Source organism: Dryas octopetala, chromosome 3 (genome assembly GCF_963921425.1).
Source record: "Dryas octopetala chromosome 3, drDryOcto1.1, whole genome shotgun sequence".
Classification (NCBI taxonomy): domain Eukaryota; kingdom Viridiplantae; phylum Streptophyta; class Magnoliopsida; order Rosales; family Rosaceae; genus Dryas; species Dryas octopetala.
The window spans coordinates 1,050,132-1,075,259 of record NC_141368.1 but is presented as its reverse complement, the minus strand read 5'-3'; the positions used below and the strand labels follow the sequence as shown (position 1 = coordinate 1,075,259).

Below are 25,128 nucleotides of genomic sequence, written 5' to 3'. Positions count from 1 at the left end.
AATTATGAATCAGACATTATGTTATGGCTCATAATTAGTTCATTTTTCTTTTTATCAGACAAAAAAGTTGAAACCATCGAAATCAAACATAATACACATCATGTAGTCATCTATATCTAGAGTGGGATTGGATATCATCTATTTCTAGGGGGGATTCAATTTCAGATACGTGATTTTTCTTGCTGGCGAGTTCACAACACCTGCTCTAGCCGGGCGTGGTGAGTTGGCAACAACCGCTGTAGCCGGGCGTGGTGAGTTCACAACAACCGCTCTAGCCGGGCTTGGTGTTGATAAAAGCTTCTTTGGTTGACAGCTGATACGACGTCGGATGGCTGTTCCTATTGTACAACGTGCCACTTGCTCAATTTCATAAGAATTGTTACAATTGTTGAAATCCCAATATTGTTTGCATTTGGAGACCACACTCCTCAAGTCCTTGGCCATGAGACGAAACCCTTCTACTTTCGTATGACATTTCACATTTTCGGTTGAGATTGGTAGTTTGGAAACACTCTTGTCCAGTGATGCCCTGAGAAGCTCTTCTCCATAAAAGTCACCTTTCTCAAGTTGTCTGGTGTCCATTGATGTTGGGGTTGGGGAACCCATTTTTGCTTTTCCAGCTGCCTTCACACTCTCACTATTGGTGTAGGGCCATGTCCATATAGTGCCTTCTGTGATGAAGAGCATGAAATCAAGTGGGTCTCCCATGTGAGCAACGTAGCTATTCTCGTTGTACATCACTGGCTTCAGATAGTCGCAGATCATTTTCAACACCTTCACATCCATTTTTTCAAGCATTGGCACCTATACGAGTACGTATAGATTACATTAATAATTAAGAACACATTCATTGATTATATACTTGAAGCATGCATGGTGTGACATAAGAGATCGAGAGAGGTTGATCGAGGATCATACTTTTCTTAGGGTACCCATGCAGAGAAAACGCTTTAGAGATTTTCTGGTACGCCAAGGAAGAATGGTGAATAAATTCTCCAAATCAGCATCTTTGTTTTCTTCCAATATCTGTTTTATGTTAATCATGATTTCTTTCTTCATACCATCAGGGAGGCCATTTTCGGATATCCACCTCTGTATATCTAGCTCTTTCATTTTCATCTTCTGTCTTATATCCTCTGATTTTGTAGTTGCCAACTGCATAAATGTCTATTCCACGGAAAAAAAAAAAAAAAAATTCAGTTCCTCAAATCTTAACTACCAAAAAGGTATATATCATGAAAGAAATGATACGTCTTTATAATTTAAAAGAAATCACACATAATTGGATGAACCGGGACCCTGAAGTTGAAGGAAAATGATTGAAAAAAAAAATGATAGAGACATTCACTACCAACCTGCACATTTCCAATGAGATATAAAAAAAGTAGCAAGCCAGTGATAGAAATAAGAATTGCAAAGCAGTTTTCCCACACATAGTCGCTTGTTTCCAGATTCGTGCCAAAGTTACTGGAAATAGTTAATGAAAAGGATCAAGCAAAACGTGAGATACTAATCAATATATGGCTGGAAATAGTAAAACAAGTTTTAGAAAAATTGTTGGCCCTCAAAAATGCAAACCTTAGATTTCGCAGGCCCCACCAGAAAGAGTAAAAGAACTTCATTGGAAAATGTTTTGACCTCGTGTTACCGGACTTTAGAGAATCAAGAAATATTCCGAAATCAAATGGCGCTTTAGAATCTTCTGAAACGTCTATTGGGCATTCTTGATCTAGAAATGCAATATTTTTTGGAATACTTTTCTTATCATCGCAATAAAAAGTACTCATACATTCTGTTATAATATTCCTTACACAGGCTCGGTGCCAACATGATGTCTCTCGTTGAATAGAGAAAAAGTACCAAAACGCTCCGAGTACCTAAAAGATAACAAATTAATCAATTAATACTCTAAGAATTGATCAATTGATGCATTGAAGGAAAAGTACTCATCTAGCTAGAAAGAATAATGTTGATAATGGGGGATGTATGTACACCATAATCGGTTTATGTTAAAAAAAATGGAAATGTTGTTTGTACTCTAGGGAGATGTTGATGGTAAATTCTTAAATATAATTAAATTCAAACAATTATAAAATTATCTTGTATGTAGCCATTGGTGACAAAAAGAAGTTTTTTTTTTTTTCTTATCAGGACAAAAATAAGGTTTCAGGGTGTGTATATGTAGCTTTACAAAACACCTTGTACGTACCTAGCCTAACCTTTGTGAAACTAGCGATTAATTGCTAAACAGTTTCGAATGTGGACGCAGCCAAATTAAGCTAGAGATCACACCATGCACTAGCCAATCATGGGGTCATTGTAAAATTGAATTCTTGGTGGTTTTTTTTTGGCCAAGAGAATTCTTGGTAGTTAATTAGCTAGAGTAAAGAGAAATTATTACATCAAGCAATTAGTAACTAGAGTAAAGATTAATAATAAATAGAAAAAGTATCAAGACAGAACTTACATGACTAGCAAGGATGTAGAGAAAAAAATTGAATAGACCTTTAACCCATTTTCCAGTATTCCTTTTAAATTCGTTGGACGATAGGTGAATTCGGTAAATCCTTGGCAGATATTGAACGAGAAGAAAGAAATTTAGAATCTTTCTATTATTCAAATATCCAGAGCCTCTCATCTTGAAAAAGACAACTACTAGTAGAACCTGGAGAAAGTAAGCAATAAAGGGTTAAAATTAATCCATTATTATAGCTGGCTAAAACCTATCTAGCTAATAGTTACTTACTTGTGGGATGGGAAGAAGAGAGAGAAAGTCAATGAGGATGGAGAGAGATAACCAAGACATGATCATTTTGTGAGCTATTTCCTTAGCAAATTGACCAAACTGTCCTCTTTGGCAAGCCAAATCTCCTCCTCCTGTTTCTACATCGGAGAGGGGCACAGTTCTTTTGGTATTCGAGGCCACACTCTTAATACGTCCTCGAATTTCACATATGACATGGACTATGGAAATGATGTCTGTGACTGCTCGCAAAAGAACAGATGTAGCTCTCAACTTTTTGTCGACCCCAAGGCACTTCCTTTCGTCGTCGATAATTGGAATGTAAAAGAAGAGAGGATCCAATGAGACTGCAATCACACATGAAATCACAAATATCTTTTTCCACCAGGAAGTAGTAGTATTTGCGACGATGCTGCTAATTTCCCATTTTTTCCTTGATGAAGGTGACGATCCTGCTAATTGTGTCAATGTTGGAGGGGGATTGGGAGGACGTGCGTGGTGTTGTCCCTGAGCCCCGCCTATAGTGTGACCAGTGCCCGGTGTAAAGCTGATACATGCAAAACTTATGTAAGGCAATCAGAATTAATTAATGGAAAATTAAGAAGAATAATGATATCCAAAAAATGGGAAAATTAGATTTAAATTAAGAAACTAACCTTAGTTCAACCTCGTGTTCCTGATAATCCTGCGAGCTAATCTTCATTTATCCTTTTTTAATTTGGATTGGATAGGATGTTTCCAAAATCTTAATAGAGCCAATTGAAATTTTTGAACTACCAATATTTTCTGAAAGAAGCACGTCCTGAAAGGTTTGACATATGGAAAGGCTTAGTACTTTTATCCTAACTTTTTTTTCCAAGTTCCAACTAGTTTTTTGTTAATAATTTACATAGCATCCATAAATTAGTGTTATAATAAAATCTTTTTAAATATAAATATGGTGTGCATATCATGATAAGACGCATAAGTTTGAAAAAGAAAATTGAGAGAAAAAATTGGTACAAATTATCTTACAAAGTAAAATTCCTGCAACATAACAATATTATTGTACTCAGATTGGTCTAAATTGAAACATTTATATATATACGCATGAAATTAAGTTTGAGCGCCAGAAAGGAAAAAGAGGTAGAGAAGGAGTGTTTACCGGAGGAAAGCATGAACTGGTTCTACTTGTGTATATATTGAATATTGATCACCTATCAACAATCTAGCAGAGAATGGAGTGCAATATTCGAAACCAAAGGTAGTGAAATAGTATTAGGTAGCTAGCTGCTAGAAATGATCATTGAACACTGTACCAAAGGTAGTGAAATAGTATTAGCTAGCTAGAGACACAAACTACAAAACAAGATTCTTCAAATTCGATCTATTCTACAAATAAATAGTGGTTGTTTGTGTTATTAGGTAAGTTCATGGAATCTATGTAAATAGGGACAACGTACGCGGAACCTATTAGTCGCAGAGTTGACTGACCAAGACTTACCTTCTATTTTCTTTTGGACTGGTACTGACCAAGATCATGTCCACAAGTTCCTATTATCTTCTTCATTTTCAGCTGAATCTGCAGTTACAATTGCATTTTACAAGGCTATCAAAATTTAGTCTAATTAAAATTATTTATTTATGATCAGGACCCTGTGGGGTGGTCCAAAAACAAAACTATTAGTTAGCATTGAGTCATATATTGATAATTAATGGGTCTGCATTTCTTGTGGCAAGGATAGTTTTGGTACAAGGGAAATGCCAAGGAGAGGTGACTAGTCAGCACCACTTGTCCCCAAGTTCTAGTTTTGGACTGATGCTAACCAACACCATGTCCACAATTCTCCCTCTACTCTGTTCCTAGCTAATATATATATCTTCTTTAGTCCGTTCACACTTCATCTAGAATATGTTAATTTCATGCCTATACAATGTTTTTTGAGCAAATTATCTATAAGTACCTCAATTATGCACTGATTTTCAATTTAGTACTCAAACTTTAAAAATTTGACAAAAAATACCTTAATTTTCATTTTGTGTCAAAATAGTACCTCCGTTAGTTTTTCTGTCAAATAAACCGTTATATGCTGACGTAGCATGAGTATTTTCGTCTTTTTCTCTACATTTAAAAGATAATAATATTTTTAAAATTTTTTGAATAAAAAAAATTCTTAAAAAAATTAAAACTTTAAAAATTTTAAAAAATTTTTGGGGCCCTCCCCTCCCCAGTTCGCCCCCTCTCCCTAGCCAGCCCCCACACCTCCCTTCCCCAGCCCGCCCCCTCCCTGCCCGACCTGCCCCTGCCCTCCCCCCTCCCTAGCCAGCCCCCACCCCACCCCTCCCCTCCCCAGCCCGCCCCTTCCCCAGCCCATCCTCACCCTCACCCTCTCCCCCTCCCTCTCTCCCTGCCCGACCCACCTCTCCCCCCCCACCAGTCCCGTCGTACCCTCTCTCCCCAGCCCCAGCGTCTTCGCACCCCCCAGTCCCAAACCCTGTTGCACACCCCTCCCCCCCAGCCCCAGCCCCTCCCCTCCCTTCCCCGCCCCCACCCAGCCTCATCACCTTCCCTTCCCGCCCCCACCCAGCCCTTCCCCAGCCCTCCCCCAGCCATCCCAGCTTGCCCCCAGCTATCATTCCCCATCTCCCTGCCCGACCACCCCAGTCCCATCGCCCCTCACCCCCTTACTCAACCCCAACCCCAACCCAACCCAACCCAACCCCCCTGACCCTCCCTGCCTATCTCCCCCAAAAAAATTTTAAATTTTTTTAAGAAATTTTTTTTATTCAAAAAATTTTAAAAATATTATTATATTTTAAATGTGAGGAAAAAGACGAAAATACTCCTGCCCCGTCAGTAGATAACGGTTTATTTGACAGAAAAACTAACGGAGGTACTAGGGGTGGGCATTTTAACCGCGGACCGCCAAAACCGGCCGAATCGCACCGCCAAAAAACCGCATTGACAAAAAAAAGTCAACACCATCAAAAAAACCGAACCGCACCGCTTCTCTCTGGTTCTGGTTCCGGTTCTACACCTTATTTAACCGCACCGCACCGCATACTTGTAAAAAATATATATTTTTTAATTTTTATACACATATACACCATTTTATATATATTTTTTATATATATTTATACCATTTTTATATACTTTTTATACACTTTTTGTACACATTTTTATACACTTTAGACCCTAAACCCTAATAAAATATTAAAATTAATATTAACCTAGCTATATTTTAGGGTTTAGGCCCTAAAATATATTTTATATAACCCTATGACCTATTTTCTAGATATATAATATAATAATAAATTAATAATGTTTTAGTATATAATTTTAGTTATACCCATTACCCTATATAATAAAATTAGTATATTCTTTATATTCTATATAAAAAAATAGTATATTATTTATAGTTTATACTCTATATACTAAAATTTTTAATTGTTTATAGTTCTAGGGTATAATATATAGTTATATACTATATAAGTGTATAAGGTATATGACATATAAGGTAATAAGGTATAGGATTTAAAATTTATGATATAAGGTTTAGGATATTAGGGTTTATAATATAAGGATTTAAAACTTATGGTATAGGGTTTGGTTGCAACTCATCTCTCATTCTCTAAACCCTAAACCATAAAGTTTAAAATTTTATATATTCTATATACTCTATATAATCTAGTTACATAAATTAGTTTGCCCAACCAAACCCCAAAGTCCTAAACCCCAAAACAAACTCAATTGCTCAAAGCCTCAAACCCCAAAATATATGTTTTATATAAATTATATGAATAATAGCTCATTAGGCCAAGAACTGTGGTGTAGAATCGCATCGCACCGCACCTTGAATGGTTTGGTTTTTTTTATTTCTTTCACAGTTTTAGGCACCAAACTGCACCGTGTATTAATGTCTGGCGCGGCGCACGGTTCCGGGGGAAAAGTGAGTCGAACCGCACCGCGCCCACCCCTAGGAGGTACTATTTTGATACAAAATGAAAATTGAGGTATTTTTTGTCAAATTTTTAAAGTTGTGATATTAAATTAAAAATTAATGCATAATTGAAGCACTTACAGATAATTTACTTTTTTTTTTTTTTTAAGTCAACCAGGCCGCTAGTCCTCTCATATCACATGTCAGTTTTTTTAAATGGTTGCTCAGTTTAAATTAAGTAATGATGACTCAAAGTCTTGCATATATTTGTGCACTAGTACACTGTGGCATCATAATTTGGTCATCAACTGATAGGTTGTGTCCTACAGTCCTAGCTAGCTAGTTGCCTTGGTGAAGCAGCAAGGGTTCTTCGGGGGGTCCTGGGGGAAGGTACCTGATCCCTGAAGACCCAGCTCACAATCCTTTGAAACTTCCTACTTCCTTCATGATCATGATGACTACTACCCAATTGGGCAGACTTATTATTAATTGTACGCTGCTTCTTAATCTTTGCTTCGTTACGGCGACGAACTTCTCTTGCTATGGAAGCAAGTGCAAACTTCACCAACTGCTCCAACTGAGAAACGCTAAAATGTTGGTTTAATTAGCTGCTGCTTGTCCTTTGTGAAATGCTAACCTGAATATCTCATTTTATTTTAGCTTTTAGAAAACTATGGAAAATATATCCTTCGATGAATTTTCCTCATTTAATTTGTTCAAGGATATGTCTCTTCCGTTTTTTTCTTGGAATTAAAATTTACTTATTTAGCAAAATGACAGTGTAGTTTGTTCGACAGATGCACTCTGCTGCCTTTTCCTTGCCTTCTTTCTTGAGGAGGGAGGTGAGCTCACTCTGTGATTCTTCAACCCCGGCAAGATGAGCCTCTGTGTCGAAGTAGTGAGTACCACATGGAAGAATAGAAACTAGGTAATTACTTACAAATTAATTTAAGTGTACATGGGGGTTCATGAGCTCCTCCTATTGAGGCAGTTGTGGGATTTTAATTTTATCCTGTAATACTACTTTCGTCTTCCAACAATTATTTGTGGAAATCACTGTATGATAGGCATTGTGACATTATGTTATGGGTGGTGGCTAATATGGTTAATTTGCTGAGGTGATCAAATAGTTATGAATCAGACATTATGTTATGGCTCATAATTAATTCATTTTTCTTTTTATCAAAGACAAAAAAGTTGAAACCATCGAAATCAAACATAATACACATCATGTAGTCATCTATATCCAGAGTGGGATTGGATATCATCTATTTCTAGGGGGGATTCAATTTCAGATACGTGATTTTTCTTGCTGGCGAGTTCACAACACCTGCTCTAGCCGGGCGTGGTGAGTTGGCAACAACCGCTGTAGCCGGGCGTGGTGAGTTCACAACAACCGCTCTAGCCGGGCTTGGGGTTGATAAAAGCTTCTTTGGTTGACAGCTGATATGACGTCGGATGGCTGTTCCTATTGTACAACGTGCCACTTGCTCAATTTCATAAGAATTGTTACAATTGTTGAAATCCCAATATTGTTTGCATTTGGAGACCACACTCATCAAGTCCTTGGCCATGAGACAAAACCCTTCTACTTTGGTATGACATTTCACATTTTCGGTTGAGATTGGAAGTTTGGAAACACTCTTGTCCAGTGATGCCCTGAGAAGCTCTTCTCCATAAAAGTCGCCTTTCTCAAGTTGTCTGGTGTCCATTGATGTTGGGGTTGGGGAACCCATTTTTGCTTTTCCAGCTGCCTTCACACTCTCACTATTGGTATAGGTCCATGTCCATATAGTGCCTTCTGTAATGAAGAGCATGAAATCAAGTGGGTCTCCCATGTGAGCAACGTAGCTATTCTCGTTGTACATCACTGGCTTCAGATAGTCGCAGATCATTTTCAACACCTTCACATCCATTTTTTCAAGCATTGGCACCTATACGGGTACGTATAGATTACATTAATAATTAAGATCAAATATATAATTAAGAACACATTCATTGATTATATACTTGAAGCATGCATGGTGTGACATAAGAGATCGAGAGAGGTTGATCGAGGATCATACTTTTCGTAGGGTACCCATGCAGAGAAAACGCTTTAGAGATTTTCTGGTATGCCAAGGAAGAATGGAGAATAAATTCTCCAAATCAGCATCTTTGTTTTCTTCCAATATCTGTTTTATGTTAATCATGATTTCTTTCTTCATATCATCAGGGAGGCCATTTTTGGATATCCACCTCTGTATATCTAGCTCTTTCATTTTCATCTTCTGTCTTATATCCTCTGATTTTGTAGTTGCCAACTGCATAAATGTCTATTCCACGGGAAAAAAAAAAAAATTCAGTTCCTCAAATCTTAACTACCAAAAAGGTATATATCATGAAGGAAATGATACGTCTTTATAATTTAAAAGAAATCACACATAATTGGATGAACCGGGACCCTGAAGTAGAAGGAAAATGATTGAAAAAAAAAAATGATAGAGACATTCACTACCAACCTGCACATTTCCAATGAGATATAAAAAAAGTAGCAAGCCAGTGATAGAAATAAGAATTGCAAAGCAGTTTTCCCACACATAGTCGCTTGTTTCCAGATTCGTGCCAAAATTACTGGAAATAGTTAATGAAAAGGATCAAGCAAAACGTGAGATACTAATCAATATATGGATGGAAACAGTAAAACAAGTTGTAGAAAAATTGTTGGCCCTCAAATATGCAAACCTTAGATTTCGCAGGCCCCACCAGAAAGAGTAAAAGAATTTCATTGGAAAATGTTTTGACCTCGTGTTACCGGACTTTAGAGAATCAAGAAATATTCCGAAATCAAATGGTGCTTTAGAATTTTCTGGAACCTCTATAGGGCAATCATTATTTAGAAATGTAATATTTCTTGGAATACTTCTCTTATCATCGCAATAAAAAGTACTCATACATTCTGTTATAATATTCTTTACACATGCTCGGTGCCAGCATGATGTTTCTCGTTGAATAGAGAAAAAGTACCAAAACGCTCCGAGTACCTAAAAAATAACAAATTAATCAATTAATACTCTAAGAACTGATCAATTGATGCATTGAAGGAAAAGTACTCATCAAGCTAGAAAGAATAATGTTGATAATGGGGGATATATGTACACCTTAATCGGTTTATGCTCAAAAAAAAGGAAATGTTGTTTGTACTCTAGGGAGATGTTGATGGTAAATTCTTAAATTTAATTAAATTCAAACAATTATAAAATTATCTTGTATAGTTGTATGTAGCCATTGGTGACAAAAAGAATTTATTTATTTTTTTTTTTTTTCTTATCAGGACAAAAATAAGGTTTCAGGGTGTGTATGTGTAGCTTTACAAAACACCTTGTACGTACCTAGCCTAACCTTTGTGAAACTAGCGATTAATTGCTAAACAGTTTCGAATGTAGACGCAGCCAAATTAAGCTAGAGATCACACCAGGCACTAGCCAATCATGGGGTCATTGTAAAATTGAATTCTTGGTAGTTAATTAGCTAGAGTAAAGAGAAATTATTACATCAAGCAATTAGTTACTAGAGTAAAGATTAGTAATAAATAGAAAAAGTATCAAGACGGAACTTACATGACTAGCAAGGATGTAGAGAAAAAAATTGAATAGACCTTTAACCCATTTTCCAGTATTCCTTTTAAATTCGTTGGACGATAGGTGAATTCGGTAAATCCTTGGCAGATATTGAACGAGAAGAAAGAAATTTAGAATCTTTCTATTATTCAAATATCCAGAGCCTCTCATCTTGAAAAAGACAACTACTAGTAGAACCTGGAGAAAGTAAGCAATAAAGGGTTAAAATTAATCCATTATTATAGCCGGCTAAAAGCCTAAAACGTATCTAGCTAGCTAATAGTTACTTACTTGTGGGATGGGAAGAAGAGAGAGAAAGTCAATGAGGATGGAGAGAGATAACCAGGACATGATCATTTTGTGAGCTATTTCCTTAGCAAATTGACCAAACTGTCCTCTTTGGGTTTCCCAAGCCAAATCTCCTCCTCCTGTTTCTACATCGGAGAGGGGCACAGTTCTTTTGGTATTTGAGGCCACACTCTTAATACGTCCTCGAATTTCACATATGACATGCACTATGGAAATGATGTCTGTGACTGCTCGCAAAAGAACAGATATATCTCTCAACTTTTTGTCGACTCCAAGGCACTTCTTTTCGTCGTCGATAATTGGAATGTAAAAGAAGAGAGGATCCAATGAGACTGCAATCACACATGAAATCACAAATATCTTTTTCCACAAGGAAGTAGTAGTATTTGCGACGACTACTGTTGGTCTGCTGCTAATTTCCCATTTTTTCCTTGATGAAGGTGACGATCCTGCTAATTGTGTCAATGTTGGAGGGGGATTGGGAGGACGTGCGTGGTGTTGTCCCTGAGCACCGCCTATAGTGTGACCAGTGCCCGGTGTAAAGCTGATACATGCAAAAATTATGTAAGGCAATCAGGATTAATTAATGGAAAATTAAGAAGAATAATGATACCCAAAAAATGGGGAAATTAGATTTAAATTAAGAGACTAACCTTAGTTCAACCTCGTGTTCCTGATCATCCTGCGAGCTAATCATCATTTATCCTTTTTTAATTTGGATTGGATAGGATGTTTCCAAAATCTTAATAGAGCCAATTGAAATTTTTGGACTACCAATATTTTCTGAAAGAAGCACGTCCTGAAAGGTTTGAAATATGGAAAGGCTTAGTACTTTTATCCTAACTTTTATTTCCAACTATTTTTTTGTTAATAATTTACATAGCATCCATAAATTAGTGTTATAATAAAATCTTTTTAAATATAAATATGGTGTGCATATCATGATAAGACGGATAAGTTTGAAAAAGAAAATTGAGAGAAAAAATTGGTACAAATTATCTTACAAAGTAAAATTCCTGCAACATAACATTATTGTACTCAGATTGGTCTAAATTGAAACATTTATATATATACGCATGAAATTAAGTTTGAGCGCAAGAAAGGAAAAAGAGGTAGAGAAGGAGTGTTTACCTGAGGAAAGCATGAACTGGTTCTACTTGTGTATATATTGAATATTGATCACCTATCAACAATCTAGCAGAGAATGGAGTGCAATATTCGAAACCAAAGGTAGTGAAATAGTATTAGGTAGGTAGCTGCTAGAAATGATCATAGAACACAGCATTGTTCAGATTTAATATTATAGACGACTTACATATATAGCTGCTCAAAACCTGTAATTAAAAAAGAACACTTGCAATTTGGGTTACAACTTAGAATAGAATAAATTACGAAAGCATGCCATGGTTGCGTTTTGTTAATTTGTACTTTTGTAGTGTGGTTGACGAAGAACTTGTCCACGGGTCTTTTCCTAATATTTTTTTTATTTCCTTAAAATATTAATTCCTCAGCAAAACTGAAATTAATATTGGCCGGGAACTAATATAATTATACGTACGTTACAGGACATTTTTCAAGTAGAGTTTTACAGATTTATTGGGAGTAGGTTCACAATTATTAGAAAATAATAGGACTTGGGTTAGACAAGATGATGGTATATCTATGTTTATGTCTTTTTTTTTGGGTCAAAATCTATGTTTATGTCCTTAATTAGCAGTCATACAACTACTCATTGATATGAACAAGACCTCCTCCACGAATCAAATCACTTCCTAATATATGTCCTTAATTATTTTCAATATGTATATATATATATGTGTGTGTTCCTTACCAACCGATCGTAATAAGTTAATATGTATCTTAAGAGTACTGAGGAATCAATAATTGGAAAGAGAAAATTAATAAGTTAACTTATTATATATCGTAATAAGTTAATAAGTTAAATTATTACAATATCTAATAAGTTAACTAATTAGATATTGTAATAAGTTAGCTCATTCAGTTGCCCATTTTAGTATTTTACTATTTCGTCTATTATTAGGTGTAAATGGGTGCTAGACCCTCCGCCTTGGCCGATTGAAATGGCCATGGCAGAGTTTGTAATCTCTTGATATCTCTTCAATAAATCTAAACTTATACTAAAGTTTTTATAAATTCGATTTACAATTTGACGTAGTATTTTATACATCGTGCTACTTACGCATATGTGCATATTAGTTTATTCTTAAAATGTGGCTAAGAAACTCTCCATAATCTTTACATTTACTAAAGTTTTGTTTTCGTATTATTAAGGACCTCCAATCTGGGATTATGTATTTTCAAAGTATTTGCAAATATTATCGTTTTTTTTTTCTCTACAAATCAGTAGTGAAGCGCGACAAAGGGAAAAGATATATATATGGGCCACAAGTGCAGGTAACACGATGAGTAGGATGCTAGCTTAGCTTGAATTAATTGGAGAAGAAGGCAAGACCCAAAGCTGATTGGTGGAAGCTGGGGGAAGCTTTTCCTTTATTTGGTAATTAGTGGCTGGTCAAATTAAATACAAAGCTGATCCTTGATACAACTAATGAACTAAACAAGTAGGTACACAACCTTTAAATATTTGAGAAGAAACGTACAACACATGCATGCAAGCTAGCCGGGGGTGGGCTTGTTTAATTGGGCACCGTAGTAGCACCGCGGTGGCGACGGCGGTTTGCTCTTCCTGTGGTGGTGGTCCCACCACTTGCCTCATCCTGGAAGGCATTGTTTTTCGACCACAAGAATTTGCACTTAGAGACTACACTTTGCAAGTCTTTGGCGGTGAGAGCAAAGCCTTCTACTGGGGTATGGCATTTCACATTTTCTGTGGAGATGGGAAGGGTTTTGTAATTAGAGGCGAGCATGGTGGGCGAAACCCAGCCCAGAAGTTGATCATCGCCGTAAAAGCCACCTCTCTCAACGGACTTGTGCATTATTGATGGTGATGGGGATGGGGAAGCATTAGCAGCTGGTGGTTGATCAGTAGGATCAGCAGCAGTAGTGGAGTAGATCCACATAATGCCTTTTGTAATGAAAATCATCTGATCAAGTGGTTCGTTTAATTTAGCAACGAAGCTATGCTGCGGGTACTTGACTGGCCTCAGATGGTCGCATATCATTTTCAACACTTTTTCATCCTTGCCTTCAAGCCTTGGCACTCTCCTTAGCGCATTCAAGCACAGAATACGCTTTAGCCTTATTTGGGTTTCAAAGGGAAGAATAGAGAATAGATTCTCCAGATCAGCATCTCTGTCTTCTTCTAATTTTTGTTCTATGTTTCTCTTAATTTGTTTCCTCAATTTCCGAGGCACATTATTTCTGTCCATCCACACATTTAGATCTTCTGCTTTCCTTTTCATCTTCTGTCTTATTTCTTCCGATTTTTCAACTTGCATCGACATAAATGTCTGTTCATTAATTTCACAAGTCACAACAAACAAACAAACACAATTAATAAGTGAAGTTGAAGAAAGTTGCTTGAAAAATATAAATATATAATAGAGATCCAGAATCGCTTTTATATATACCAACCTGCACATTCCCAATGAGATACAAAAATAGTAACAAGCCAATGATAGAAATAAGAATTGCGAAGCAGCTTTCCCAGATATACTTACTTGTTGTCAGATTGGTGCCAAAATTACTGCAAAAAATTAATTCAAGGATCAAGCAAAATGTCAAATCTAATCAATGACAAAAGTTATAATTGAAAGTGTGTTTATAAATATAGTAATTGAATTAGAAACTTTGGCCCAGAAAATAAATAAATAAGGACATCGCAAAACATATGGTCCATTAATCTATGAAAAAAAACATAAGAAAAATATTGTGAAATGGTAAACGAAATTGTTCACTGTCAATGTGTGTATACATAGAAATTATATGCAGACCTTAGATTTCGCAAGCCCCACCAAAAACAGTACGCAAGCTTCTCTGGAAAATTTTCTGATAAAGTGTTTCCAGATTTGAGGGAATCAAGAAATATTCCAAAATCAAACTCCGCTGTTTCATTGTATGCAACTTCTACGGCGCATGATTTATTTAGAAATGTCATAAGTATCATCATATCTGTTGAATTTTCCCACCCATTGCAGTAAAAGTTGCTTGTTGTACAATTTGGAAAACAATTTCGACGCCAACATGATGTCTTTCGTTGAATAGAAAAAAAATACCAAAAAGTTCCAAGTACCTATATTAATTTATAAAATAATAAAATAATAAATTAACGGATCTAAACTGGATATACAAGTAAGGAGAAGTAACTTAGTTTGCGCATTGAAGACGCACTTGTAAATCATGGGATTATTGTTAAATTAAATCCGTAGTACGAAATTAATTAAGTCTAACATTTTAATTTCAAAAGAATTAAACTAGTCAACCATTATGGTCATGAAAACAAAGAATAAAATGAAATAATTGATAAGGGAGATGAAACTTACGTGGCTAGCAAGAATGTATAGAAAAAAATTGAATAAACCTTTAAGCCATATTCCATAACTCTTTGTAAGCTCCTTAGACGAGAGGTAAATTCGAACCACCCTTACCACATATTGGGAAAGTAGAAAGGCACTCAGAATCTTTCTATAATCCAAATATTTAGAGCCTTTCATTTGGTAGAAGACAACAACTAGTAGCACCTGGACAATTAATATAAATAATAACAATAATATATAGGTTAATTAGAAGCCCGCCATTACTTACAGCTAAATGAAAGTGACACAACTTAAGGTTCAATATATTTTCACATACCTGTGGGATGGGAAGAAGAGCGAGAACGTCAGTTACAATAGAACGCCATGACAACTTCTCAACTACTGCATCAACACATTCAAATATATCCAAAATATTGGAATAAAATTCGGAAATTTTCGGATGCAGACCCGAAACGGGCTTTCTCAACTCCTTCCTTTGTAGCTGCTGGAACTTGGATTCGGGGTCCATAACTTTAATAGCTTCACGAATTTGATATATAACATGCACAACCAAAATGCTGTCCGTGACAGTTCGGAAAATGAGAGCTGCAGTCTTCAAGTTTTCGTGCGCTCCAAGGCACAGTTTAGTCCTATCGATGATAGGGATGTAAAAGAACAATGGGTCGAGTGAGACTGCAAGTACTGATGAAATTACGAATATGGTATTCCACCATGGACTCAAAAATGCATGAACTTTTTCATGAAGGTGGACTGGGGTCTTTTCTGGTGCATCCGTTTCTAGAGTTCCTGATGCATCATAATTCTCTGAGGTGATATTGGAACCACCAAGCAGCGCTTGCAAACCGCCTCTAGTATCGTCTGCAATGCTGATATATCACAAATTATAAACCAAGATGCATGCATGCAATCAGATCAAAGGGTTCGAAAACAACAAGCGAATAATTGGATATATGTTTCATTTTCATTCTATTAGTTAATTAATTTCTCTAATGAAACTCAAAAGAACAAAAAAAATAAATAAATTAGATTCGTTCGAAGAAAATTATAGTTAACCAACCTAAGTTGAATATTGTGCTCGTCCAGATCGTCCCGAGTAGTACTCATAATTTATGCCTTTTTGTTTTCTTTTGCTTTTTTATATATTTTGGATACTGGATTGGATGTTCTGAAGTACTACCTTCAAATAAAGAGGGACACAAATCATAATGTTCTGAAAGATGGAAACTGTAGATAGATTAATAAAAGGCGTAATATATACACATACATGTATTTTTTTAAAGAATAATACGTACATATATATATTTAGTAATGATTACTTGCTCATCATAGAACGAAGAATTTCCCGTTCACTTAACCACCTAGCAATGAATTTCAATGATCAGAACCGTTCATATTGTAGGGCATCATTCAAATATCACCCTTACAAAAAATTAGTCAAATCAGAAACTGTTTAGCCAATGTATTATTGTCAACATCATTTATCATTTTATCTGACGGACTGTATTTGTCTGCACAGTTTGGAAGACCAGACAATCACGAATTTGACTGATTTTATACAGGAACGATCCTTAAGAAGGGAACTAAAAAATGGATGGTCCCAACCATGAAATTCTCCGCTCTTTGGTTGTTAGATGGTTAGGTGATCGTGGAATTCCCCACTCTCAATGTGAGCGAAGGATCATTTATGTACATGTATTTATACATATTACATGCATATATGTATAGCATAATTAGTTTAATTAATTAAATAGCAAAACATGAAGGCACAAAATACATATGTATATATGCGTACGTGTATGCATTTCAAGTTTACTTCTTCGGATAAAAACACTGCCAAACCTTAATCAGCTGATACATGTAAAAAATCAGAGGAATAATGTAATTAAGATATATAGGTACAATTAAGTTTGAGGAGTATTTACTTGAGGAAAACATGAACTGGTGGTATATATATATGGTACTGGTATATATTGAACAATCAACAAACTTGAAGAGAATTGAAGTGAGATTTGTATAAAGCAAAGATCAGTGGTTGAAATTGAATTTGAAACCAAAAGTACTAGAATAGGTAGCTGCTAGAAACCAGTTATATGGAATCCAACATCGTTAAGATTCAATTTTATAGACTTTGCATGCAGTAGCTAGCTCAACACTCAATATTATAATCAACTACAAATTAAAGAAATTAAAAAGACTTGGGGGATTAGAATGGAATCTCCAAAAACATGTGGGATATGCGTGATGTTTTGTTTGTCCATAATTAGTCTTTAGTCGCTATCAAAAAACAATAATTAGTCTTTAGTATTTTCCTAATATTTTCTTGCTTCCTTAATTAATTAATTAATTTCTTACCAACCATAGACTTTTCCCTAATTAGTCTTTTCCTAGTATTATCTTCTTTGTTGCTTGCTTTCTTAATTAATTAATTAATTCTTTAACAACCATAGAAATTCCGATTTTTTTCAACAATTACTCTTCTTATCTAGTTCCTGCTAGTGGTTGAAGGGTTGTGTCATTAATTATTAATTATTTCCGTTAGAATTGAAATCAACAATTAATTGAAAAATAAAAAATTATAAAATTACATTAATTATTTGCTGGTTGCCAATTGACTATATACCTAGGCATAACCTATCTTGCAAGTTGCTAATTGACTAAAATTATCCCCAATTGTCAAGTTACCAAGTTGCCAATTATTTCCAAGTTACAAAATTACATCAATAGCTGTTCCACTATGGAGGAATCAATAATTGATAAATTATCCCCAATTGTAATATTTGCTATAATTAATTGACTTCATTTACAATTGCATTTTACAAGTTGATTCTACATTGTATCCCGAAACCGTTGACCTTTTCTAGTTAATTTCTATAACAACTTATTTCCTTTTGGAAAATACTAAATACACTGAAATTTTAACAAAATTTATATAGTATTATATGTTAAGCATAAAAATACTAATTACCTCCATCTCCATCTCCATCGAAAAAATAATAATAACAACAATACATCATATATTAAGCATAATTTTTAGCTAGTTGCTATTTTTTGCTAGCTGCTGACAGGCTGACAGCTGACAAACCAACAACTCGAAAATAATACAAGTTTCGTCATGTCAAGATAGTTGACTAAATTTATTATTGCATTTTACGAATCAATAAAACTTTTTTTTTTTTTTTTTTTTTTCACAGGGGTAGCTTACTTGGTGGCAATCCTCTGTCATTTTCTGGTGATTCGGCAGTAATGGTGGAGTCTTTAGCTGTGTGTGAAGGCTTGCTCTGTGGCCAAGGTTTAGGGCTTTCAAAGATTATAGTGGAATCAGATTCGAAACTTGTAATTTCTGATCTTGATGGTACTGCAAAGTCCACTCCTTGGCAAATTATGTCCAGTATTGAGGAAATTCGAGATCTTGCTGCCTCCTTTGAATCGGTGCGATGGTCTTGGATTTCTCGACGGAGGATGTGCCCTGAGGGCTGGGTTTCATCACCCCCATCCTCCCTCTTCGGTGTTTTACTGGTGTTTGCAGGCTTCTTTTTGTTTCTCTGTTTGTAGGCTTATTTTGTTTCTATGTTTGTAGGTTGTCGTTTTATCTCTTTGTTTTACTTTTACCCTTGCCTTTGTGGCTTTTGATTAATGCAATTGATTTTCACCGGGCAAAAAAAAAAACAAAAAAAACTTTTATTTTTGTGTGTGTGTTTCAGTGATTGTAATAAATTGCATTTTACAAATTTTTTTAACTACTATCCTTTCAATAACAAAGAAAATCTAACTAGTACTATTATATTTATTAAATTTGTTTATTAAATGATGAGACACTTATTTTGAGACATTGACATGTACTAACATATTTTTTGGTGTGCACAATTAACGAATAAATTTGTTGCCATAGCATTACTGATTTTATATATACTCGGTAGGTTTCTAGAAAGAGGCAAATACCTTTTCCCAAAACCCTTACAATTTCTATTAATTAATCTAAAGATAACGTGCAGATAAAAAAAAAAAAAAATCTAAAGATAACGTATTCCCTCCTTCCACAGTAGTATTAATACTAAATACACATGAAAATCTTTACAAAATTGAAGTAGTATATATTCTTTTTTTTTTCTTCTGATAGAAACGGTTCCATTTCATAAAATAATTTAATCTCCATTAGATGCAAGGATTTGAATTCGAGGTTTTAGCGTTACTGAGTTTTACAAAAATTTCGACTTTAAATGACTTTTCTATATATTTATTCAAATCCAGGCGATGATGATCCGTGTAGATGCTAGCTGATCGAGCTCCTGATTGAATCAGGGCTGAGTTTTTTGATGCTTAATTGATAGCACTAAACAACACAACGTACTATAAATATTTGAGAAGAAAACGAAGAAGAATAGCTAAGCTATAATTAACTAATACAAGCAGATCCGATTGAGCAGCTAGCAATTAAATTGGGCATTGGTTTATGTAGTGGTACCGCGGTGGCGACGACGGTTGGCTCTTCCAATGACGCCACTTGCGACCTCCTTGACATCGTCAGCATTTGGGTACTTCCACAAGAATTTGCACTTGGAGACAACAGTTTGCAAGTCTTTGGCGGTGAGAGCAAAGCCTTCTACGTCTGAATGGCATTTGACATTTTGTGTGGAGATAGGAAGGGTTTGGAAATTAGTTATGTTGTGTGAAACCCAACCCAGAAGTTCTTCATCTCCGTAAAATTGGCCTTCCTCAACGGCCTTGTGTATTATTGAAGATGATGGAGATGGGGATGAATTAGCAGCAGCAGCTCTTTGCAACTGTTTACTAGCATCAGTACCAGTAGCCGATGAGTAGATCCACAAAGTGCCTTTTGTAATGAAGATCATGCGATCCACTGGATCATCAATTTTAACAACGAAGCTATGCTCCGGGTACTTCACTGGCCTCATATGGTCGCAGATCAATTTCAACACTTTTTCATCCATCTCTTGAAGCCTTGGTACCTACATATACAATATACATACAAACATACATGCATGTAACGTCATATACTCATATGTGTACATGTACTTAATTCGATCTACGTACAGATCGAGAGAAAGAACATACTTTGCTTAGTGCATCCATGCAGAGAATACGCTTTAGCTTCTTTTTGGTATCAAACGGAAGAATGTTGAATAGATTCTCAATATCAGCATCTTTGTCTTCTTCCAATTTTTGTTCTATGTCTTTCCTGATTTTATTCCTCAATATCAAAGGCACATGATTTGTCAACATCCACATGTTTATATCTTTGGCTTTCATTTTCATCTTTTGTCTTATCTCCTCTGATTTTTCAGCTCGCATCGACATAAATGTCTACACACAGTACATTTCACCACCACCAATTAATATATGTGAACAAGTTAAAGGAAGATGATTGAAAAAAATAAAAAGATAAATAAGTAGAGAGATCGATTGATGAATTAATACCAACCTGCACATTTCCAATAAGATACAAAAATAGTAGCAAGCCAATGATAGAAATTAAAATTGCAAAGAAGTTTTCCCATACGTAGGTACTGGTTTCCAAACTCGTGCCAAAATTACTGCAAAAAATTAATTAACCAAATTAAGGACTATCAAATAAAATTTGAGATATTAATTAATGGCAGAAGTTTTTCAAGACTTCTTATATAATTATTATTTTTTAATCAGCTGGTAGAATATACAAAATACTTTATGTTTACTGTTTAGAAAAAAAAATCGTCAAATAGTAAATATATTATATATTATTATATGCAAACCTTAAATTTCGCAGACCCCACCAAAAACAGTAAGTGAACTTCTGTGGAAAGTCTGTTGATAATGTGTTTCCAGACTTGAGGGAATCAAGAAATATTCCAAAATCAAATTTTGGCTCTTCATTGTCTGGAAAATAATCTACAGTGCAATTTTTTGTTAGGGATTCCCTAAGTGGCTTCATTGTATCGTTATTGTAGTTATCGCAGAAAAAGGTACTAGTTTCGCAATATGGTTCACAATTTCGATGCCAGCATGATGTTTCTCGTTGAATAGAGAAAAAATACCAAAAAGCTCCAAGAACCTAATTATTTATAAGACAACAAATTTATAAATTAACAGATCTAAGCAAAATGAATTGATACTAAAGGAAAAGTAAATATTGAGAGATGTATTTGAACAAAAATTTAAATGTTGTGTGTAACAGTAGCTAGCTAGTAAGGGTTATATATATTTAGCTCTATTAGAAAATATTTTGCCCAATCAACATGGAGCTAGCCCGTACACATAATTTTTAATTAATATATATAGGGAGTTTCAAGTGTGAGATCTCAATATAGGGTCCACTCCACATTGTATTTCAACGATCCAAATCGTTTATTTTTTAAGTTTATATTTAAATATCATCCTTGCAAAAAATTAAGCAAATCGGAAACCATAAAAGCTATCAAACTTTGATAAAATAAATACATGAACAAAATATTTTTGATAAACATTTGAAATGTTGATCATTTAATCAACTGTTAAATAGTTTCTGATTAACTTAATTTTTTGCAAGCACGATTCTTCAATGAAAACAAAAAAATTTAACGGTTCCAATTATCGAAATACAATGTGGAGTGGGCCCCATGAAAGATCCCACAAATAAGCCTAAATATAATATCTCACACCTAAAGGGGCCATGGAGTGGGCCCATCCATCCTATCCCACATTTAACACTAAATGTGGAATCCCACACTTGAAGCTCCCTGTATATATACTGATATACATATATATGTATATATATAGCTGAATTTGGGCAGCAAAGAAAGCCTCTGCTAAGTTTTTCAATAAGAACTTGAAATCTAAATTCTGCTTATTACCCCATCGATAAAGTAATTAAGCACCTAAATTAGCAAACTGATCACAAGGCACATGCCAATTAATCATGGGGTTACTGTAAAATTAAATCCTTAATTAATACGTAGTTAAGTCTATAAAATTTTTCAAAGAAAACTAGTCTAACATTAGTTACTAAATTATAGATTAAAATAAAATTGATAGGAGTATTAAAAGAAAATAATATTAACAAGAGAAGTAAAACTTACGTGACTGGCAAGGATGTATAAAAAGAAATTAAATAACCCTTTAAGCCATATTCCATAACTCTTTGTAAGTTTCTTAGATGAGAGGTAGACTCGAAACACCCTTGCCACGTATTGGGCGAGAAGAAAGAAATTCAGAAGCTTTCTATATTCCAGATAGTTAGAGCCTTTCATTTTGAAAAGGACAACAACCAAGAGCACCTGTACAAAACAAACAATAGTAAACATGGGTTAGAACTTCGAAGTCCATTAGCTAATTAATTAGTTTATGGATTAATCACAGCTAATTAAGGCTTAATTTGGTCTTACTTGTGGGATGGGAAGAACAGCGAGAATGTCAGTTACAAAAGAGCGCCATGACAACTGCTCAACTACTACATCGACATATTCAAATACATCATAAATTTTCGACAGCATAACATCCCAAACTGACTTTGGGCCTTGTGATTGTACCTGCAGGTATTGAGCAGCCCAACCAGCTGGCTTTCGAATTGGGTCTCCTTCTCCGGTTTGGGCTTGGATCTCCTTAGATTTTTTAAAAGCTTCACGAATTTGATTTATGATATGAACTATGAAAATGACATCCGTGAGTGATCGGAGAGTGAGAGCTACGTTCCTCAAGGTTTTGTGCATTGTAAGGCACTTTCTGGTCCTGTCGATGATTGGAATGTAAAAAAACAAGGGATCCAATGAGACTGCCAGCACACATGAAATTACAAACACCGTATTCCAGTTCCACCATGCAGGAACCTTTTCATGAAAGCGTTGTGGTTTCTTTTCAGAATCTTCTGTTTCTGTAAGTCCTAGCGGGCCAAATTTCTCCGAGGTGAGATTGGAACCACCAATTACATGTGTCCCCTGATAACCGCTTCTTAATCCGTAACCATCGTTCACAATACTGTTAACAAAATACATGCAATCACAAAGAATATCTCCACAAATATTAAAACCTAAAAGCTCAACATGTAATCTCAAAACTCCAGATCGAAGAAATTTAGATAACTAATTACCTTAGTTGAATATTGTTCTCTTCCAGATCATCTCGGGTAGTACTCATAATTTATGCTTTTTTTCTTGTCTTTTTATGTTGGATACTGGAAGGATTCCCTAAGCTATTAGTAGATCGATCAGACAAACAAAATTTATCTTGGAGAACCACAATAGTTGGTCCTGAAAAATTGAAAATATAGAAATTACAGATGATTAGTATATATAAGGCTTAATGTATTGGATAAAAACATATATATATGAATAGAGAAAGACACTTAGTAAATTGATATTTATGATATGTGAAGAAACTAGAGGAATAATGCATGTTAGGATTTTTTTTATTTTTTGCATTAAAGAAAGACTTCCACATAACGAGTGTATACATCCACACCGATCACAATATATCCTTACATGCTAGTCATGTGACCACTTATTATAAAAGTGCAAGTGTACATGTACACCCCAAGTATATAATTAAAACATATATAAGTGTCTAATCAAATATACATAAAAGGAGTCATTTTTATGTGTGACTACTGTAGCACTATTATATGGTGTTATTAATCCACCAATGTTATAATATGTGTATATTTAATAATATTCTACCCTAAAAGTATAAGCATGTTGTCATCTATATTACATATATCACATATATAGATTGTAATTAATTAACATCACATAATTGTGTGACGGTCACACACAAATTTTTTTCTACATATAGAATCAAGTTTGAGCGAGGATATATAGGAAATTTAAAGAGATAAGTAGAGAAAGAGTAGTTATAATTACTTGAGGAAAGCATGAACTCGTTCTACAGGTAGTCGAGCTGGTAGCTAGTATATGTTCCAATATTTGAAACCAAAACTGGAATGCTTGCTAGCTAGCTAGCTGCTAGAAACCAATATGGAACACAACATGATTTTGATTCAGTTTTATAGACTTACATGCATGCAGTAGCTAAGCTCAACCGTCAATAATTTAATTAGGGTTTATAAAAGAAAGACTTGGGTTAGAATGGAATCGACAAATCAACGAGAGGAAGGTACGTATGCGTGGTATATATTTTAATTGTTAGTAGTTGTTGATGAAGGACTTGTCCATAACCAGTCTTTTTTTATTATTTACGAAGGACTTGTCCATAACCAGTCTTTTCTTATTATTTTCTTTCATAATTAATTATTAATTCCTTAACAAGTTAACAACCATCGAATTAAATTCCGGATTTAAGAGTAGTATTACATAATTATATATACTATACACATAATGATTAACTTTCCAGCTAAAAGCTAGCCTTTACTTTTTCTTGAACTGACGTGAGGCTGCCGACATAATCTGATCACATGGCCTGCCTGCTGAGGAGACTGAGATGCATGAAGTCATTGTAACTCGATCATCATTTCACACATATAGCTCATGTGAAAAGGATGATTTAATGTCTGAACGCGTGCAAAAGTGGTGCTTAATTGCATATTATGAACTGTTCTTTTGGTCTTATATATATATTATATATATATGAATTATCAAGTACCTCAATCAGAGAATTTTAATATTAAGCATAATTTTTTGCTAGCTAGTGGCTATTTTTTACTAGCTGGTGACCTTGACAACTCAACAACTGGAAAATAGAAGATTAAAAGATAAAAAATTAAAACTCAAGTGTAAGGTTCGATCAAATTGCTCTTTGACTTTAAACCACATATAATATATTGCAAATTAATGCATATTTTACAAGCCTATCAAATTGCTTGCTTGATTTTTTTCAATGATTAATAAAAATTTAGGGACTGATCGAGCTCAATCTTGCAAGTTGCTATATAATTGATCACTATTATAGGAGTACTTCTGATCAGGAATATAAAATTGAAGATAAGAAAAGAAATTAACGGTAATTGTAATACTCAAATTGCTATAGATGACTAAATTTACAATTGTATTTTACAAGTCAATAAATGTCTTGTTTTTTTTTTTTGGCCACTAATAAATGTCTTGTTTAAGTAAATTGAATTCTAAGGTTCTAACTGCCACTTAATGTTACTATATATATAAGTTGAGGTATATCCT

At 34.8% G+C, this 25,128-nt stretch overlaps 4 protein-coding genes across 4 annotated transcripts; all 4 read right to left on the bottom strand.

Annotated features, from left to right (window-relative positions):
* Positions 1–30: 30 nt before the first annotated feature.
* LOC147289233 (cyclic nucleotide-gated ion channel 1-like) lies at positions 31–4,120 on the bottom strand. Its single transcript, XM_086234687.1, has 8 exons — positions 3,888–4,120; positions 3,400–3,545; positions 2,747–3,290; positions 2,468–2,665; positions 1,579–1,877; positions 1,356–1,467; positions 919–1,167; positions 31–804 (listed from the first exon to the last, which is right to left on the bottom strand). Exons 2-8 carry the CDS (start codon positions 3,444–3,446, stop codon positions 145–147), a joined length of 2,109 nt encoding a protein of 702 aa, XP_086090813.1. The 5' UTR covers positions 3,447–3,545; positions 3,888–4,120; the 3' UTR covers positions 31–144.
* Positions 4,121–7,925: 3,805 nt separating this feature from the next.
* Positions 7,926–11,296, bottom strand: LOC147289232 (cyclic nucleotide-gated ion channel 1-like). Its single transcript, XM_086236245.1, has 7 exons — positions 11,225–11,296; positions 10,554–11,115; positions 10,263–10,460; positions 9,388–9,686; positions 9,165–9,276; positions 8,730–8,978; positions 7,926–8,597 (listed from the first exon to the last, which is right to left on the bottom strand). Exons 1-7 carry the CDS (start codon positions 11,269–11,271, stop codon positions 7,938–7,940), a joined length of 2,127 nt encoding a protein of 708 aa, XP_086092371.1. The 5' UTR covers positions 11,272–11,296; the 3' UTR covers positions 7,926–7,937.
* A 1,932-nt stretch (positions 11,297–13,228) lies between these two features.
* On the bottom strand, positions 13,229–16,132 carry LOC147289231 (cyclic nucleotide-gated ion channel 1-like). Its single transcript, XM_086234778.1, has 6 exons — positions 16,086–16,132; positions 15,345–15,894; positions 15,035–15,232; positions 14,486–14,784; positions 14,127–14,238; positions 13,229–14,002 (listed from the first exon to the last, which is right to left on the bottom strand). The coding sequence occupies exons 1-6, from the start codon at positions 16,130–16,132 to the stop codon at positions 13,229–13,231; spliced, it is 1,980 nt and encodes a 659-aa protein (XP_086090904.1).
* A 3,245-nt stretch (positions 16,133–19,377) lies between these two features.
* LOC147289230 (cyclic nucleotide-gated ion channel 1-like) lies at positions 19,378–23,134 on the bottom strand. Its single transcript, XM_086234777.1, has 8 exons — positions 23,088–23,134; positions 22,554–22,975; positions 22,387–22,451; positions 22,081–22,278; positions 20,779–21,077; positions 20,469–20,580; positions 20,102–20,350; positions 19,378–19,995 (listed from the first exon to the last, which is right to left on the bottom strand). Exons 1-8 carry the CDS (start codon positions 23,132–23,134, stop codon positions 19,477–19,479), a joined length of 1,911 nt encoding a protein of 636 aa, XP_086090903.1. The 3' UTR covers positions 19,378–19,476.
* Between the last annotated feature and the right edge of the window lie 1,994 nt (positions 23,135–25,128).

Excerpts from the sequence above, each read along its gene's own strand:
- LOC147289233 (XM_086234687.1), bottom strand. The coding sequence starts at position 3,446 with ATGAAGATTAGCTCGCAGGATTATCAGGAACACGAGGTTGAACTAAG. Across the intron at positions 1,878-2,467 it reads TCTACATCCTTGCTAGTCAT|GTACTCGGAGCGTTTTGGTA; the intron begins GTAAGTTCTGTC and ends GTTATCTTTTAG. Across the intron at positions 805-918 it reads GCATGGGTACCCTAAGAAAA|GTGCCAATGCTTGAAAAAAT; the intron begins GTATGATCCTCG and ends GTACTCGTATAG.
- LOC147289231 (XM_086234778.1), bottom strand. The coding sequence starts at position 16,132 with ATGAGTACTACTCGGGACGATCTGGACGAGCACAATATTCAACTTAG. Across the intron at positions 14,785-15,034 it reads TATACATTCTTGCTAGCCAC|GTACTTGGAACTTTTTGGTA; the intron begins GTAAGTTTCATC and ends AAATTAATATAG. Across the intron at positions 14,239-14,485 it reads TGGGGCTTGCGAAATCTAAG|TAATTTTGGCACCAATCTGA; the intron begins GTCTGCATATAA and ends AATTTTTTGCAG.
- LOC147289232 (XM_086236245.1), bottom strand. The coding sequence starts at position 11,271 with ATGATGATTAGCTCGCAGGATGATCAGGAACACGAGGTTGAACTAAG. Across the intron at positions 11,116-11,224 it reads GAACACGAGGTTGAACTAAG|CTTTACACCGGGCACTGGTC; the intron begins GTTAGTCTCTTA and ends TGCATGTATCAG. Across the intron at positions 9,687-10,262 it reads TCTACATCCTTGCTAGTCAT|GTACTCGGAGCGTTTTGGTA; the intron begins GTAAGTTCCGTC and ends GTTATTTTTTAG.
- LOC147289230 (XM_086234777.1), bottom strand. The coding sequence starts at position 23,134 with ATGAGTACTACCCGAGATGATCTGGAAGAGAACAATATTCAACTAAG. Across the intron at positions 22,279-22,386 it reads CTGTTCTTCCCATCCCACAA|GTGCTCTTGGTTGTTGTCCT; the intron begins GTAAGACCAAAT and ends TGTTTTGTACAG. Across the intron at positions 19,996-20,101 it reads GCATGGATGCACTAAGCAAA|GTACCAAGGCTTCAAGAGAT; the intron begins GTATGTTCTTTC and ends TTGTATATGTAG.